At 41.1% G+C, this 19319-nt stretch overlaps 1 protein-coding gene across 12 annotated transcripts in view; it reads right to left on the reverse strand.

The window, feature by feature from the left end:
• The window catches only part of mapk8ip3 (mitogen-activated protein kinase 8 interacting protein 3), a 40817-nt gene that overhangs the window by 18488 nt on the left and 3010 nt on the right, over positions 1–19319 (reverse strand). For 3 of the 12 annotated variants that reach the window (XM_079644814.1, XM_079644823.1, XM_079644820.1), the window contains exons 2-13: positions 14073–14193; positions 13359–13429; positions 12679–12770; positions 11723–11746; positions 6787–6838; positions 5598–5829; positions 5061–5163; positions 4691–4809; positions 3353–3364; positions 2632–2649; positions 1216–1273; positions 780–932 (exon numbers count right to left, since the gene is read on the reverse strand). In XM_079644814.1, the coding sequence (XP_079500940.1) occupies positions 780–932; positions 1216–1273; positions 2632–2649; positions 3353–3364; positions 4691–4809; positions 5061–5163; positions 5598–5829; positions 6787–6838; positions 11723–11746; positions 12679–12770; positions 13359–13429; positions 14073–14193 (1055 nt within the window). Of the gene's footprint in view, positions 1–779; positions 933–1215; positions 1274–2631; positions 2650–3352; positions 3365–4690; positions 4810–5060; positions 5164–5597; positions 5830–6690; positions 6842–11722; positions 11747–12678; positions 12771–13358; positions 13430–14072; positions 14194–19319 lie in introns of all 12 variants that reach the window. The other 9 variants (XM_079644819.1, XM_079644816.1, XM_079644812.1 and 6 more) reach the window with 5 other exon arrangements.

Consider the following 19319-nt stretch of genomic DNA (forward strand, 5'->3'; position numbering starts at 1 on the left):
TTTCATGATAAACTGAGATCTGTATTCAGACATGTTACCCTCTCATGTCACCTGTCGCAGTTTTTCAAAACTATGGTGTTACTCTTCGTCTGTGTTTGTTGCCAGGATGCATCCATTTGGTAAGGTCACTAAGTTTTGGACTGCAGGTCAACAGCAATTACGTTGAGGGATGAATGTAATTGTCTCCTAACTGCTGCCCTGTTTATTTATTCATTCTAGTTTTGAGGGATCATCTCATCATCATCATCACTGTTTCGGTCGCCGCCTCCCCGCTTCTGGTAACTCTGTTTTGAATGTGTTTTATGTAAATGAGCTGTGCGGTTGCCCTGAGGTCCTTGGCTACCCATCGTCTCGCTACGTGCTCTTTGATTGTGTACAAATCTGTTAACAGGTTAACTCGTGTGGTCCGTGTTTAGTAGTGTGGTTATGATTAGATGTGTCTAGAGTAGTTTAGCATTTACGTTGACTGCGGTCATTTAGCTTAGCTGTGTTTTCCTACAGCCTCCTTTTTGTTAGTCTGCACCACTTTAATATTGAGGGTTGTTTTGTTACTATAAAATAGTAGGCTCCCTTTTTAGAGTCCTTCCTTTGTTTGGGTGCTCAGTTAAACCCGCGCCCTTCTGGCCCTTTTGTTTGTTTCAAGTTGCTTGCCTTCTATTTTGTTATCTTGCTGTTTAATAAATTATTTACCAATTCCAACTGGTGTGTGTTGCATTTCCTCATCCCCTAATGGGGACGTAACATACATGTTAACAAAAATACAACTTTGGTATGTCCACCTCCTGAGCTCCTCCTCCAGCTCCTTGACTCTGGCCTCCACTTTGTTCTTGGACTGCCTCAGAGCCTCCACCTCCTCCCTCAGCACCTCATGCTCCCCCGACAGATCGTCCACTTTGGCAATAAGGTCATTTTTCACAATGTTGAGAGCATTTCTGTCGAGGAAAGGGCACAAAGAAAGATATCAAAACCATTGAGATCAGTAATGCTAATGATAACACTCATAAGAAGTGCCTTTTGTGATTTGTTATTCACTTAAAAGGATGTTCAAGTAATAAGTATCTTTGGTGAAAAATATTAGCTTCTTAACTAAATGTAAGGTTAAGTGATGCCAGTATGTTTAAGTGCCATTGTATATGGAGATACATTAATCACAACTTGTTTCATATCCATATCAGAGACAAATGCACACACAGTAATCTTCTCTGTGTCTCTTACTTGGTCTCTAGGAGCTGTTTGTTCTCTGTCAGCAGGTTTTCCACCTCTTTACCCATCCCTGAAATAAATAACATCTCTGTTAACCATCACAAACATCCATAAATCAATAAATACAACGATAGATAAGAACAAAGTTGCAATGCAGCCTTTCAGACCAGCCAATCTAATTATTAAGCCCTCAATAAAAGGTACAGGATTGTGGAGGTTTTCAATCCCGTACCTTTTATTAAAGGTTTAATAATTAAATATGAAAATGAATGAACAGATTGTTGATTTGACCTCCCTCGCTAACAAGGAAACTACATCAGGCAAAGAGGGATGTCAAATATCTGGATAACACTCAAGAAACTAGACTAAACAATATTTGACTGCACATACAAATATGTTAATGTCAAGCTCAACCTATTAACTCCTAAATGAAATCTTTATTATCATTATCATTGCTGGATATCAACTGAAAATTGTACGTGCAAGCAGCAGGCCCTGTGCAACAGAAGCCAAGCGCACAAAGTATAAGCAGAAGCTTCAACACAGAAACATTTGGAACTAAGAAACAAAACAAAAACAAAATAGCCAAGTCATTATATTATACGAAGGGCCAAATGGTGTGTGTTGTCTGCAGAGAAACGAGTACTTGCTGAACTCTGGGTAAGAAAATCTCTGCAGGCAGATCACATATCACAACATCAAAATTACATAAAGGTTGGTGTCCATCTTTCTGGGTTCCACTTGTGTCTACTTAAGGCTTAGACTGACTGTTTTCACTGCAGTCTTAAAGGGGCCCTGTTCTGCTCATTTTCAGGATCATATCTGTATGTTGTGTTTCTACTGAAACATGTTTACATGCTTTAATGTTGTTTAATGTATTGTCCTCAAACTGCCTGTGCTGCAGCTCCTCTTTTCACCCTCTGAGCCCAGTCTGCTCTGATTGGTTAGCTGGCCGGCTCTGTTGTGATTGGTCAACTGCTTAGAGAATGCCCCGCCCCTTAGCCTACAATCACATACAATTTGTTGGAGCGTTAGGAAATAGAAGTGCAAGTGTTGTATCGTGATGTAACTATGTTACAGAAGTAAACAAAGAAAAGAAGTCCAACGAAAAAAGAACCTCTGATGAAGCACTTTGTTCTTTAGTTTTGGCTGAGTGTGTCCTTCAAAGACTTTCACCATTTGTTCTTGATTGTAGTGCCTCTTTGCCTACTTAGATCATTCTGTAGCTTCCTTTTTTTGTTCTAAAAATGAGCAGCTTCATATTGACAGATATCTAAACATTACGTATGGGAGATGTGAATGAGGTTCAGAATGTTAATAAAAGCAACACGGACACAAATAAGGAACCAGAAAGATGTCAAAAGGAGGGGCCAGGGAACAACAGAACAAGCATAATGTGAGCAGGAGAGTAGGCAAGGTGCGCCTTACCGAAGAAATCATCGCGGACTGGAGGCAGAAGAAGAAGAAGAAGAAGAAGAAGAAGAAGAAGAAGAAGAAGAAGAAGAAGAAGAAGAAGAAGAAGAAGAAGAAGAAGAAGAAGAAGAAGAAGAAGAAGAAGGGAGAAAAGTCAAAAAGTGGAGGAAGAGGAGAGGTCATGTATCAGAGAGGAAATGGAAAAGAGAAGAGAGAAGATGCTGATAAGCATTTATTCATTTGGACAAACGCTGCTGTGTCTCACACAGAAACAGGTATTACAGTGATCCTACAGATCACATCATCAAATATCATACGATTCATTTAAAGTCCCAGTGAAACATATTTGACGATATTGCTTCTGTGAAATGATGCAGTTCCTGTTTGAACCGGATGAAAGGAGTCGTTATAAACCGTTGAGTTATATCGTAAGTATGTGAGAGACTAAAAGAAAAAGGTCTCTGAAGTCAATGCAGTCTGACAGCTTGTGACGACCACAAAGGATTTCAATGATTTCACTGTGACTTTAAAGGTTATGTATATTGGGCATCTACTGTATCATCAAAGTTCAGGGCAATAGGATAATAATAATAATAAGCTGTTGTATTGTTCCTTCTTCTAATTCGTAAACACTGGTTTATACCTACCCTTAGATGTGGAGTTTAGAAATAAGAAAGGAGACGAAAGAGGTAAAAAATAAAAATATATACCAACCAATGCATGATCAGATACACACCTGAGAACTCGCCTATGGGTGTCACCAGCAGAAGCACATAAAAAGGAAAAAAAAGAAAACGTGTGAGAAGTTATCAGATGGACAAGAAGATGGAGAAAATCCTCTGTTCCGTTTCTGATGATGAATAATCCCAAAATCCCCTAAAAACTGAAATGAAGAATCCACCAGAATCCCCTTAAAGTGTGTTTGTCAAAGTAACAACCGTAAAGTGCAATGAAGTCAAATAAATGGTCAATTAAACTTTTCAAGGATCTGTTTACACGTGCAGCTTTTGAAATGGACTTTACTAAACATGCCTGTGCCCCACCCAAAAAGAGAGAAGAGAAAAGTCAAAGAAATGATCAAATACAAATAATAAAAAACACTGCATGGATGAGCAGCGTGGGTCGGGGGTGCAGCCAGAGAGGGGTTGCATGTTTTTTCAGGATGTGACGGAGAGATAAGCTGCCGGCACAGAGAACATTTCAGCCTCAACAATGCAAAGTAAAAGTCAGTGCAGTGGCACATTCACACAGCCTCACATGGAGCTCCTGCCCTGCAATAACACAGAGCCCAAAGAAAAGATGCCTTTATGTAACAGTCACATGCAGCAGCCTGCATTTCCCTTACTTTGGATCTACTCTGATGACGATGACCTAATATTTGATTTATAAGAAACATATATGCTAGAGAGGGTAGGACCAGAAACATTTGTTTAAGCTTCTTCTTGCCCCTGTTGAACATGACAGAGACTATTTGACAATTATTATTATTATTTTTTTAATTTTTTTTTTTTTGTACTTCGTTATAATTATTAATTTGAGTGAGAAAGAAAAAGGGAAAAAAAAGAGTATATATATATTATTGTTGTATGTTTTTGTTTCTGACATGTTCAATAGACTGACTAAACTAAAACTCTAAATCTAACAGTTATAATAATACACATAACTGGCATGTAAGCTTACAGTAGAAGCCTAGAGCGTAGAAGGAAGAAAGACTGCTACTTAGTTTTCTGTACTTATCTGTTCTTTTCTTTTGTTCCTTGTTTGTGCCTGCTTTTTATATAACATGTAAGTTTGCTCTATTTTTAGAGCAGACTTAAACGTACAACTTACAATTTGCTCTACTTTAATCTGGAATGTGCTTTAGCTGTTGTAATGCCGTTCATTTCCCCATTGCGGGACAAATAATTTAGAGAATAAAGAATGTTCTAATTCTGAAAGCGAGACAATGATCACTTCAGTTGAATGCATCCCACTGAAATGTAAGAGAGATTTCTACTGCCAAGCTTTCGGGCAGGTATTCCACTTGAACCCGTAAACACTTCTAAACCTATGGAAGACACAGTCCTGTTCGCACCTAGCAGCTCGGCGCCTGCGTCTACGTCTCCGATGATGTCTGATTTGGCGTCTTTGATCTCGTGGTAGAGAGAGTCGGTGTTGATGCCGAAGGCCTCGTTCACGATGCCCTGGGAGGGGCTGAAACACACATGACGTTGAATAAACAATAGCAATAAACAAAGATATGACTTACTATGGATCACTTGTACTCGCTTCTATTGCAACTTTTGGTCCTAAGACTTGAACCTGGTAAAATCATTACTATGTAGCACAGCTGGGAAAATCACCACTGATACATAATTCATAAAAATACATCATTTAATTCATTTGATTCAAAATACGACACTTTGTTATGGCAGTCCAGTGATGCGGCCACGGTATATTTGTACCTGTTTCCTCCTCCGTACACACGGGGGTCCACACACATGTCCAGCTCAGGGGTCGAATCGATGATCTCCTGAAACTCGGACCACTCATCGCTGCTTCCCATGCCTGGAAAACATGACGAAAAAACAACTGAACGTCAAATATCCAAATTTTTTCAAAAATGCACCAATTTATTATTTGGGAGTGAACAATGTCTAAGTTCCATATCTGAGACGCTGCAGATCTAAACTAACGAGGTTTTATGCCAATTATTTAAGTGTTTTCATATTTACTCTGTATGTCTATACGGTTTTTATTGTTAGTCTATTTTTAGTCAAGCTACTGTTCATAGTGTTTAAACCCAGAAACACTGTTAATACTCTATATACTGTAGCTTTTTTGTGTTTATCACATTTATATACTTATATTATACCAATAACCTACACTGCACTCAACTGTTTCCTTTGCCCTGGTTAGATGCTTCACTGTCCCAGTATTTTTTACTCAATGCAATGACGATAAAGGTAAATATAATCATCTGTTCTGTGGCGTCTTCTTACCGATGCTGACGTTCCTGGTCTCCTGAGAAACCTGCACCTCCATGTTCCTGCTGAGCCGCTTCGCACCTTTCCTGCGGTTCCCAGCTCGCGTCGCATCGAACTCCGCCTGCGGGACGAAGCCCTCGTTGATGGGGGTGACGGTGGCCGAGGGGACGGTGGAGGTGGGGGTGTTGGACTTGCTCCCTGCGCTGCTGGGTGTCGGTGCCAACGAGTCGGACTCTGATCCGTCCTCCTTGGTGGAGCGAGACGAGGACAGAGGAGAGAGACAGCAGTATAAGAGTATATAGTGGAGACAGGCGATCATTTTTGACCTACAATACTTGCACAGCTCGTTTTATTTCTAGCAGCTACAGTGACTGGTAGCACCATTCAATGACTAGATAGAGTTGCTATGATGTGTAAGCAGCTTCATGTCTTGTTGAATAATCCCATTTGAGGCTGTATTTTGTTTTGAATGGCGTACAGGGTTTTGAGCGCAAACTACTGTCACTAATTTTGGACAAGTTCAAGTTTGAATATGGTTTTCCCAATTTAAGCTCGTCAAATTTGGGGTGTTCTGTCAAAAAAGGCTAACTTACAAATCAATCAAGTAGACGGCTTAATTCCTTGATTTCTGCATAACTCTCAGCAAAAGACTCAAAAACAATGTTAGTCTTCAAATGCTGAAACTTAGAAAATAAAGGTGGCTATGTCTTAAAATCTTAACCTTGAGGTGTGTATACGCTCTTAGCACGTTGTCAAAGCTACATACCAGGAAGAAGCGACAACAAGAAGACAACACTTTCCTTTTCCCCTCTTTTTTCTTACCTTGGCTGTTTCTCTTAAACAGCTAAATATCTATAATAAACCATGAAGCAGAAACATGGCAGGAAATCAGTAAACACACCGTTTGGACCCATGCTTGCTTGCAGTCAACAAAACTGACTTTAAAATGATAGATTTCCAAGTGACGTTAATAAAAAAGTGTCTTTGAAAGTGAGACAAGCAGGTGTGGAGGGGAGGGGGTCTGTGTGGCTGTGATCACTCCCCCCCCCCCCCGCCCCCGGGCTGTGTTTGTGGCCGTGGAGGACAACATGGCCGCCGTCTGTCCCACCTGATAGGCAGAGCGGAAAGGAGACTGGCCGAGCTCGCTGACCTGCCAGATGTCTTTCCCGGGCATCATCCTAGCCCCCCCGAGACCCCCACGTACCATTCCCTCGCCGCTGGGGTACAGGCTCAATGAAGGCGGGCGCTCCGCTTTGCTGCTGGCAGAGAACACACAGAGAGGGGGGGGGGGGGGGGGGGGACCAACATGAGTATTCATTTGTCACATTCAATCATTTTTTTCTTCTTCGGGGCTCCAGAAACAGCAAAAGTCTGAAATCAAACTCTCATTAAAGTATATCAAAATGAGTAATGTGGAAATAAAGCAAGACATGGATAGAGATTTAAGGGCAAACAGCTGAAGCCCAGCAGCGAGAAGCAACAGGAGCTCTGAGGGCATGCAGTCCAGTCCATAAGAACATTCATATTGTCCTAGTGTTGGGGATACGGATGCAAATCATTCAAACAGGCAGAGAATACAAAACTACAGGTAGCGTTTGTAACCAGGAATCAGTTTCATGTATGGCCGATTAACTACAAAAAGTGTTTTGTTTACGTTAGGCTTTAACAAAACTCGCTGCAACTGTGTGTGCAGGGTGCGGCTGTCCTCAACCAAATATATACATAGACGACTAACTGTCATACAAATGTCACGAGTACCTGATTACTGATTAAAGACTAGTTTATTAAATAAATGTTACAAAATAAAATTAACCAGAAAATCAACTCAGAGATGCACTCATCCCTAGTGCATCTACCTACATCTCCTGCTCCACAAAGCCTCAGACTAATGGCTTCTGTTTGCAACTCCATTTTGACAGAATAACAACTGGTGACTTCTAGAATTGTGTGAGTGACGTTCTGTTTTTAGACTTCTCTGTTTCAGTGTGTATACTCTGTATAAATGCTCTGTCGTTGATCTGACTGAAATTGTGATTTTAAATCTCAAAACCGCTACAGTATCTGTCAGGCAGAAATTTGGGACAAGTAATTTGACTGAAACCTTAAAACTGAACTAACTGACTGCTAGGGTTAAACTTTGATTTAAACAATACTAAGAGCTTTATTGAGTAGGTGTGACTGTATTAAGGGTTAAACTCATAACTTTAACACTTAGGGTTTAATGTAATTGGAAAACCATTGTGACACTGAAAATACAATAACAACTCAGGAGGGAGCCAGTCTAGATTTCCTTTTGAGGGCCACCAGCTGCAGAGAGCTAACTAATTAAAGGGGCGTGGCCCCACAGCTGCGAGAACTCAGCAATCAGGTGTCCATTTTAGGCAGCACTTTCCTGGAGCGTCAGACAGACGAAGACTGACAAAGACATTAGAGTTCCTGTTGGAGTCACGAGGGAGGCAAAGAGGAGGCAAATCCTACTTTGATTGAGCTAAGTATCTCTAGTATTTTATTTTATTTGTTTTTTATTAGCCCCTCATGCTATAATCATGTGTATTCTCTCCATTCCTGTTTATGTGTCTTCCCGCAATTATCACTGGCCCCGTGTATCTCCTAATCGATATAACCGGCCTGCTCTCGTCTATCCCACATGCTCCACTGAGATCCAACATCTCGTTTCAGGTGGCCTGTGGAACTGCCAGTCAGCTGTTCCTAAGGCTGACTTCATCTCTGGCTACGCTTCCCTGCAGTCTCTGGATTTCCTTGCTCTCACTGAGACCTGGATTACTCCATCCAACACATCCACCCCAGCAGCTCTCTCCACAGCATATTCCTTCTCTCCCACACCCAGACCCTCTGGCAGAGGAGGTGGGACTAGTCTCCTGCTCTTTCCCAAATGGAGCTTTTCCCTCTTCAAGCTACCTAACTTCACTCCTGCCACCTTTGAATTCCATGCCGTCACAGTAACCCATCCTATACAATGAACCATTGTTGTTCTCTACCGTCCACCAGGCGCCTTGGGGGACATCTTGGAGGAATTAGATAATCTCCTCTCACACATCCCTGAAACTGGCCCTCCCGCTGTACTTCTCGGAGTCTTCAACCTCCAGACAGGGAAGATATCTGAACTAACATCTCTGTTAACCACCTTTGCTTTCTCACTGTCTCCATCCCCACCAACTCATAACGCTGGCAATGTCCTTGATCTCATATTCTCAAGGAACTGCTCTACTTCTAACCTCTCTGTAAACCTGCTCCAAACATCCGATCACTTCTTCATTTCATTCTCTCTACCCCTTTCCAAACATAAAAAACTAATCTCTTCTAACTCTGCACCTGTCCGCCGTAACCTCCGTTCCCTCTCTCCCTCTACCTTTGCCTCATCGGTGCTCTCAGCCCTCCCTTCCTCTGATTCGTTCCAACTCCTGCCTCCAAACGCTGCTGCAGAAACTCTCCTCTCTACTCTCTCATCCTCTCTGGACTCTCTCTGTCCTCTCACATCTCGGCCGGCTCGTCAGTCCCCTCCTGCTCCCTGGCTAAATGACACACTGCGTGCTAAAAGAACCATCCTTAGGGCAGCAGAGCGGAAATGGTGGAAATCCAAACACCATGACGACCTCCTAACCTATCAGGCTCTCCTCTCCTCTTTCTCTGCTTCCATCTCTCAGGCAAAAAGCACTTTCTTTCAAGATAAGATCCAATCTTCCTATTCCAGTCCCAAAAAACTATTTTCCATCTTCTCCACCCTCTTGGACCCCCCCAAAGCCCCTCCCCCCTCCTCCCTTCTGTCAAGCGACTTTGTTAACCACTTTGAAAAAAAGGTTGATGATATTCGCTCTTCTTTTTCTGACTCACCTTTACTCACCGCTGGGTCACCAGACCCTCCCTTCACCCACACACTGACCTCCTTCTCCCCTCTCTCTCCAAGTGAGGTACCCTCATTTCCTCTGCCCGTCCTACCACCTGTCCTCTGGACCCTATCCCCTCAAACCTCCTTCAGACTATCGCTCCTGATATTCTACCGTTTCTCACCCATTTCATCAACACTTCTCTAACTTCTGGTCACTTTCCAAACAGTCTCAAGGAGGCAAGAGTAAACCCTCTCCTTAAGAAACCCACTCTCAACCCGTCTGATGTTATAAACTACAGGCCTGTCTCTCTCCTCCCGTTCCTGTCTAAAACACTTGAACGCGCTGTCTTTAAAACAACTCTCCTGTTATCTCCATCAGAACAAACTTCTGGATCCGCACCAGTCTGGTTTCAAGGCAGGTCACTCAACAGAAACTGCTCTCCTTGCTGTCTCTGACGAACTGCACACTGCTAAAGCAGCCTCCCTCTCCTCTGTCATCATCCTTTTGGACCTGTCTGCTGCATTCGACACAGTGAATCATCAGATCCTCCTTCGCACTCTCCAAGAACTTGGAGTTTCAGGCTCTGCACTTTCCCTCCTCACCTCATACCTCAAAGACCGCACCTACAGGGTAACTTGGAGAGGGTCCGAGTCCGACCCTTGTCAATTAACTACAGGGGTCCCTCAGGGCTCTGTCCTTGGTCCCCTCCTCTTCTCCTTGTACACAAACTCGCTCGGATCAGTCATTAGCTCGCATGGTTTTTCATACCACTGCTACGCTGACGACACCCAACTAATTCTGTCCTTTCCCCGCTCAGAGACCCAGGTCGTCGCACGCATCTCTGCTTGTCTAGCAGACATCTCTCGGTGGATGTCTGCTCATCACCTCAAGCTCAACCTTGACAAGACTGAACTGCTTTTCCTTCCGGGAAAAGATTGTCCCACTCTTGACCTAACAATCAACATCGGCACCTCTGTTGTTTCCCCGACTCAGACTGCAAGGAATCTGGGTGTGATCCTAGATAACAAACTGTCCTTCACTGCAAACATCGCTGCTACAACCCGCTGCTGCAGATACACGCTTTACAACATCAGGAGGATACGTCCCCAGCTGACCCAGAAATCAGCGCAGGTTCTGGTCCAGGCCCTCGTCATCTCACGCCTAGACTACTGCAACTCCCTCCTGGCTGGTCTACCTGCATGTACCATCCGACCTCTGCAGCTCATCCAGAATGCAGCGGCTCGTTTGGTCTTCAACCTTCCTAAATTCTCCCACACCACACCGCTCCTCCGCTCCCTTCACTGGCTTCCAGTAACTGCTAGAATCCACTTCAAGAGACTGGTACTTGCGTACCATGCTGCGAATGGATCTGGCCCTTCCTACATCCAGGACATGGTTAAACCGTACACCCCACCACGTGCACTCCGCTCTGCATCAGCCAAACAGCTCGCTGCACCCGCACTGCGAGGGGGACCCAAGTTCCCGTCAGCAAAAACACGTGGGTTTGCCATCCTGGCTCCAAAATGGTGGAATGAGCTCCCCATTGAAATCAGGAGAGCAGAAAGCTTACACATCTTCCGACGCAGACTGAAAACTCATCTCTTTCGACTCCACTTCGAGCGATAGAATTACAAAAAAAGCACTTATATACTAATAAAGGGCTGGTTTATCTAAAGCCAGTTGAGTAGCACTTGAAATGTTTGGCTCTATGAAACCTGATGTACTTATATGATTCTGTTTTCTTCAAGTTTGTACTTTGTTGGTCGAACGCACTTATTGTAAGTCTCTTTGGATAAAAGCGTCAGCTAAATGCAATGTCATGTCATGTAATGTAATGTTTGTTTGTGTAATGCTAGATTGAGATCTTGTTTTTCCCACATCAGAAAGTAGCACAACATTACATGAACTGCTGCAGATACCTATTCCAGTTTATTTTGTAGGAATGCATTTCCATATAAATGCTTCCATCTTTGATGAATAGTATTGTTTCACTTTTGGTAGAAGGGCAAATAAGGCAAGCAAAGCAGGATCAAACAGAAAGACTGACTGGCAACCCATGAGGGAAAAGAGGATAAAACTGGAACATAATGCATCTCTTAACATAATCTCTGAACCATTCCCTATTTGATATCAGAATGCAAAGGGATGTATATTCAAGGCAATAAAATGTTCTCAAAAGCATCTTAACCACTAACCCAAACACATAAAGAAACACTTTTATAAATAGGGTGTTAAGGCGCGTTGGGGGCATCAGCAAATCAAGGGGGGGGGGGGGGGGCGTGAGGGATTTACCTTTTCCTCCATGTGTGGCGTTGACTGTGCAAACAGCAGCAACAGAGAGCAAGCCAGCAAACAGACAGACAGTGATTAGAGAGAGACAGGTGACATGAACATGCCATGACATATGAAAACACACACACACACACACAAGTATTATTTAATTGCTTTTTTAAGATGATTCTTAGTTTCCATTAAGCTGCTCAGCCGTTTGTTAAGAAGTTATGAATCTTGTAAGTCTCATTAATGTTTATAATTCAATCATTATGACCACTATCCTAAGGAAATGATGAGCAAACCATCACAAGTAAACACAGTCCTCTGTTTCTATTGGTTCATACAGACTTTCAGTTTTACGAAGGAGACAGTTTAGTGGATCGATATTCAAGATACTGTTTAGTGAACATAAAAAAATGCAGTTGAGCTTCAGTAGCTGCAGCAGATGCCTCACTCCTCCTCTCTGTTCGTGCTTATAAATATTCATGACTCATGGGCTGGCCGACTGCTGGATACTGCAAGCCGGAGAAATAAACTTCAGATTTTCTTCTTTTTAATGATTTCCCACAAGGCTGCACAATTTGACAGCAGTGACAAGGTTGTTTTCGAAAAGCTAAATGCCAAGAAATATGACTTGGAGCAGAATATTTTGTAGTTAAAAACACGATGATAACATCTGTCTTTTTTGAAACAAATATTTGCCTCTCGCTTTAAGGTTATTGGAAATGTTTGGATCACATGAGTCAGAAAGAATCCGACGCATCCTAATCTTATTCCTCAAATAGAATATTATAAGTCAAGCGTATCAGCTGTTCATGTATTTACTGACAAACAAGGACCAGCATCAATGAGCATTTTGAATCATGTGAAGCCGAATACATTCAGGACAAAACATGAAACATCAGCAACAACACAATGGGTGATAGATATACAAACAACCTTTACACTTCAACACACACGTTAAAATAACTCACGTTCGTCCACAGCCCGTGCCTTCTGATTGGCTGTTGCTCCCCGCCTGCTGCATTTTGGACCGCTCTATGTGCTCGACGTATGTCTGGATCATCTGAGATACACAATGACAAACAAAAAGGGAACATGTGAGAAGAAAAGGAGAGGAAAGTTATATGTTTAGGACATGGACAAGAAAGCATGAGAGACATTCCTGGATGGGTAAGTAAAGAAGTTTGGATAATAATACATTAATAATAGTCTAATATTTTGATTACGCCAAGGACCATAGGATTCTTAATCTCAAAGGGACCACACTTGGGCTTTTGCATATTGCTGTTTATTTAATACAAAACACACAAAGGTGGTAATGGTGACCCTTATTGAATTAACTTTTGTTTCGGTATTGTGTTTCTGTACTTTCCAGGAAAACCAATAATATATGAATAGTTGTTGTCACAGTTAATCAATAAGACTAACAAACATGTCTGCACTTGCTTTCTAAGATGAAATCAATGGCTTCCTGGAATGTAAAATGAAGCAATATGGTTTCAGGGTGGTCATTATAGCAGGAATCAAATTGGCATTAGTTAACAGGCATGTGTCTTCGGTTGAGTTTGGAGATATAACAATGGGAATGTTCAAGATGAAGCTAAGATGAATGCGTTGGGACTCCAGTTGTGAAGTTGAATGTTGCCCTCACCTCAGTGTGGCGCTGGTGCAGAGCGTTGTACTCTTTCTTCATGTCTGATTCTCGCTCCTCCAACCGCACGACTGGGAGACAGAGAGAGAAAACAGTTTAGAAAAGAGTACGGATTATAATAGTTGGAGCAAAGACTTACCAGGGAGTATTTTCTAAGTTGCTATTCAAGCTAACTTGCAGTAAACCACTGGGAATCCTGACAGCATCAAATAAGAAAACATGACATGCCAATCACAGAGGAGATTGCAAAAATAGGCTTTATGATAATCAAAATCTGAATCAAAAACTTTATTTGTCCCGAGGGGAACTGGGGCTTCATGACAGTTTATTTAACTCAATTTAACAGTGACATTAAATAAAAGATAAAAATGTACAATTCACAATGTGTTTTGGGTTTTTTCCATAAAGATACAGATGTTGGGTAATTTCCCAGAAAACCAACTAAATCCTGAAATCCATGAACATATGAAATGATCTACATCAGGATAGAAGGTTTTGGTCATACCTAGCTAAAGGCCATGAGTCACAACTGGATGTTTCTGTTTATATTCTCGTTGTGTTATGTGTATACAGTCTATGGTAAGGATCAACTTGGACCTGACTATAGCTCTCAACTCTAACAGAGACACCCGTGAAGAAACAGTCACATGTGCTGCACGTTCATTAAATTGTAAGAACACAGACGTTATCAGCTGGGATGTTTTTCCCACTCACTCTGGTCGGAGTAGTTCTTTGATTTGAGCTCCTGCTGTTTGGACTGCAGCTCCAGAAACTCCACCTGCACCTGCAGATCCTTCTTCTCAGCTTCCAACGCATCCTCAAATTCAATGAATTTCTAAAAAGGAGGAGACGGGAACAAAGATGTGTAAAACAGCTGGGAATACATTCATAAACTGCACCAAAGATGATTATGTTACATGTTGGTTCAATATGGAAAGAAACACCAGACTAAGATTACGGCTACTATGCTTTTGGTTAATAGACAGCATGTACTGTAATAATAGAATTGTTGAGAGTTAATAAGTAAAAGAAAAAGTGTTTTCAATATACAGTAAATCATTCTTTTAAAGCTTTTGTCTCTTGGAGAAAGGTTTTAGCAGCTCTATAAAATACCTCAGCTGGTTATACAGTGTAAACATAAACTCTGTGGCTGAGCAATGTTCAAACACAGAGCTGTCTACTTCCATTTCCCTGTTTGTTTTTGTTCTTTTTTATTATAAAACTTTTCACAATGTCCTCCTTTTTTCAGTTCAGCAGTCCACAAAGTCTTAACACTGTAATCCTCTGACTGAAGGGCGACTATTCAACCAGGACCCTGCAGCAGATTCAATTCAATGCACACAAAGGCACTTGCTATAATATAAAGACCTTCAGTTTGACACAGAAACTAATATTGATATCCAGCAGACAACACTCCCACTACTTGTTGGTCATATGCAGAGTGGATTTAAGCAGGAAATGAACCAATTAATCCTTTCTGCTGCTGATTGTATCTGACTCTGAGGGTGAGAGGTTGGAGAGATCTTACTCTTCTTGCAGGCTTATTAAAAAAGCCAGGTTAACCTAATGACAAAAACACGACTCAATCAAAGGTCAATTTGCATGTTATTATAAACTGACAAGCTAAATAAACACCCGTCTGTAGATACTGTGTTGTTTTGTGAGCATTTGCTACCAATGTAATAACTGAAAAACAAGTATGTGAAATAAACCACCTGACTACACAAACAATTGTATTTTCCATCTTTTTTTAACATGAAATACTCATATATGATGAGCAGCATCGTGTTATGTAGTGCCTTACACAAAAACAATGACTCATTTAAATAAAGTAAGCAGCAGGAAAGGGTTTCTGCTTGTATTACAATACATTACATGTTACTTGTTAGACGTTTTTATCCAAAGCAACTTACATACTCAATACTGTGGGCAATCCCCACAGGGGCAATTTGGGGTGAAGTGTCTCAGGGACACAACCCCCTGATCCGAACACCAGCGCACTAATCCACTGCGCCACACACCTCCCCTATTAGGTGTATTTATTAAAATGATGGGTACCACTGTACAATAAGACTACCCTTATCGAGGGTTTACCAATAGTTTGTAATTCATTTATTAATTAGTTTGTGAACACTTTATTAATCATTAATAAGCTTTTATAAGACATGAGATAAACCGGTTGCTTGTCAAATAGTGAGCCCACATTTATCTGTACTGCTAAGCCTTATTAGAAATGGTAGTAACTCATTAATAAATGGGAATGTGTTTTACACTTTACAATAAGGCTCCCTTTTGGCAGTTATAAATGTTAGTAACTAATAAATAGTCATAAAGAGATGCCAAGAAACATCAAGATGGATGGGGGGAGAATCAACGCAGTGAACAACAGATACCAAGGATGCTGGCTGATGAAGAAGACGAAGTAAGCTAGGTAGCCAATGTAAGGCTTAGTCATCTTGCCAAATAGTGAGCCTGTGTTGATGTATGAAAACTATGTTAGAACTGGTTTATAAATGGTTCTTAAGGATTAATAAAGTGTTCACAGCCTAATTAATAACCCTTTATGAATCCTTTATAAGTGTAGTCTTATTGTAAAGTGGTACCAAATGATGTAATGACCTACTTAAAATGGCCTAAAACTAGGCCCCATCACAATGCTTTTCAGTAGCTCTACCTTCAGAGCATCCTGTCCTACCTAAAATAACACTCTTTAATGCCTTCTCTCATCTCTCTACTATTATAACATTTAAGAGTTACAGCGTACATAATGTATGACTAGATTCTTTAAAAACATATTGATGCATTTACCCATAGGATATTTGAGTCATGCAAACATTAAATACACAGGTAGAATACTTTAAATGTGTATTTATAGGGTGGAATCCAGTTTGAATAAGTGATGAGGAAACCTTGTGATGACAGAGTAAACATAATGTGCTTCCCTGAGGAACTGTAGCTAAATGCAATTGACTGTAATGTTGTCACAGCTCCAGATATTTACACCGTGTACTTCCTGAGATACAGGGAGAAAAGCTATTAGCATGTGTCTATGTTTAAAATACGTTCAAGTTCTCAAGTCACATGTCAAGATGCATGTTAGGTGACCTAATCTGCAGGCCAAGAATTAAAGTAGGGCTGCAAGAAAAGGTTATTTTCTAAATTAATTAATCTAATGATTTTTTCCCTCAATGATTTAACATTTTATGAAACAGTGCGAAAAAGGTCAAACCCACTTTCTTAAGAGCAAAAGTCATGTCTTTAAGTGTTCTTTGAAGACCATGAGATTTTCACACAGAAAAGCAGGAATTCTTCTATTTCAGAGGCTGAAAAAAAACTGTTTCTACCTCTTTTGAACGACAACAACTCATCCAATGTCTAAATTGTTGGCGGTTATATTTGGGTCGATTGAATAATCAATAAATCGTTGCAGCTCTCGATTGAAGCGGATTAGTTCAAAACAGTTATCTATGAACTGCTCACAATAGTAAATCCATTCATAGACAGCACGTTAGGAGAATAGTGAGAGGCAGATTATCAACGTTACTGTCATCACACTTTGATACAGAGTGATGGATCGTTCCAGAAGGCGGCCCCATACAAACAAGTCAGGAAACAACAAGGAGGATGCTACAAAATGGCTGAATTTGTTAACGTGGCTGTAGTAACTGTAATGCTGGTTGTGCTAGTGAAGGCTGCGTGATAAGCAGACTGTGGCTTTGTTTACCATTAGCTCGAGTCGAACAACCTTGTAATATGAGCCGCTTTCTGCTCGTCTTGTGGGAGGGAGGGTTATTGTCAGGCTCTGAGATTTTCCCTTACACTCTTTTCTCTGTTATTCTCCTGCTGTCAGATCTGGCCTGTGCTTTAACTCGCTCTTACTGCAGCTTTCCAACCGTCAATCTCTTTCTCTGTTTCTGATTTTGTTGTTCTGTCTCTGCTCATCATAAACACAAATCAGGTTACAGTGCCAGACTCCCTCAGTGTGCTATGTGTACTATTGATTTCCTATGTTACCCCACCCCTCACTACTGTCCCATCCCCCATTATACCCCTGTGAGAGTCTGACAAAACTGTCTCTCTGTTTATTTGTTCCATTGAAATGTATAACCTAATGTAATGTAATTGACTTCTCTCACTGGCTGCTAACATAATCTTAGAGAGTTCAGAACAGAAGATCAAGAAACAATCAAATACACTTGACCATAAAGAGATCACTAGATTATAACCGAGTCAATTGCTACCTTTTAAAATGCAGAAGATATTAATAAGGCTCGGACTTAGAAAAATGGGATCATCTTCACAGATATGATTCAGGATATTAGAGCTTTAAATCAAATGTAAAATTACTATGGTTTGATTTTTACCAAGATCTGTACAAAAATAATGTTTTTTGATCAGTCTTAAAAATAATATTTGGATACCAAGACATCTCTGCAGCACCATAATACTATATTCTAAATGGTATTATGGTAAAAAAATGTTGTCTTAAACACATATTGTGCCGCCTGTGATTTAGATAACAACCTACTTAATGGTCTCAATAAAATATAATGACAACGCTTATCCTTTAATAGGTGTGGGTGCAATTTCAAAAACAACTTTTGGTGAAGGCATTAAAATAGTAAAAGAATGTATGCTATATGTAAGACACTTTAACACAGTGGTCACCAACCTTTTTAAGCCCAAGATCGCAGACCTCGGCCTAGGTGAAAGGCGAGATCTACCTATTGCAGAATTGAGTGAAAAAGACGGCCCAGGCAATGCTTCCAATTTGAGGCCTTTTATATAGGCTAATTGCATCTGAATTACTGTTACAATGGAAGCTCCATAATCAGCTCACGGCATATAGGCAGGGGTAAAGTGCTATTGGGGGGTGGACCTCACCTCCTCTAGGGGGGTCCTCACCTCGTCTAGGGGGGTCCGGGGGGATGCTCCCCCGGGAAGATTTTTTTTTAAATATTGAAGTTGAAAGCATCAATCTGGTGCACTTTGAGAGCAACATGAAGAGTTCTATGGATACCTCTCTCAGCACCCATATGAAACAGAACTGTAAACAGATTTTCTTTTTCTTTATGGATATTTTACAAATCACTCCCCTTTTAAACTGTATTCTTGTTTTACTGACATACTGTATAGTAGGCTATTTCATACCTGTTTTTCATTTATTCTCTTATTGTTTGTATAACTATAATGATCATACGAAGGTGTGCCGCGGAAATAATCTTTTGAATAATTTGTGACTTAAACGTTCTAAACACTCAGAGTCCTTTAGCTCACCTGAGCCCCTCAGTCTGACAGGAGAGGACTCTCCTCCAGCTTGTTGTGGTAACAGCTCCTTATGTCCGTTAGTTAGTTAGTGCAGCTAGCTAACCAGATGCTAACATCACGGTCCCCGCTAGCACCGGTCCCTCTCTCTCCCTCTCTCCGTCCCTCTCTCCCTCTCTCTATCACACTAAATGCGCTATTGCCACACACACAGAGCCGAGCTTGAATGACACAAGCACACTTGTATTTCCATGCAACTCTCTGATTGGTGTGGTGTCTTGCCTCTGTTGCGTTCAGTGAACACGGGAAATTACAGCCCTGCCGTTGTCTCTTGTGTCATGATGAGGTTCACGTAAAGCACGGTTAATGTATTATATTATTGAGGTGTCTCAAATATACGTTAATCAAGTGGCACCTGCTAACGGGGTGGTGGATGATAGGTTTACATCTAAAAAAATATTTTTCAAACATTATTTTAATTTAATTTTTCTTTTGTTACTTTTTTTTTTAACGGTCCGCGATCTACCCGTCGACTGGTTGGCGACCACTGCTTTAACACCAACTCCCTCAGTGAACTGTTTGTCAGTCAGAGTAACAAAACAGCCTACAACTCTGCATCAATCTCACCACAACCTTCACTCGATACAGAACATAAGTAATAAAGATCTAATTGATCATGCAAAGTGTATCATTATT

The sequence above is a fragment of the Notothenia rossii genome, assembly GCF_949606895.1.
Source record: "Notothenia rossii genome assembly, chromosome: 8".
Taxonomy (NCBI): domain Eukaryota; kingdom Metazoa; phylum Chordata; class Actinopteri; order Perciformes; family Nototheniidae; genus Notothenia; species Notothenia rossii.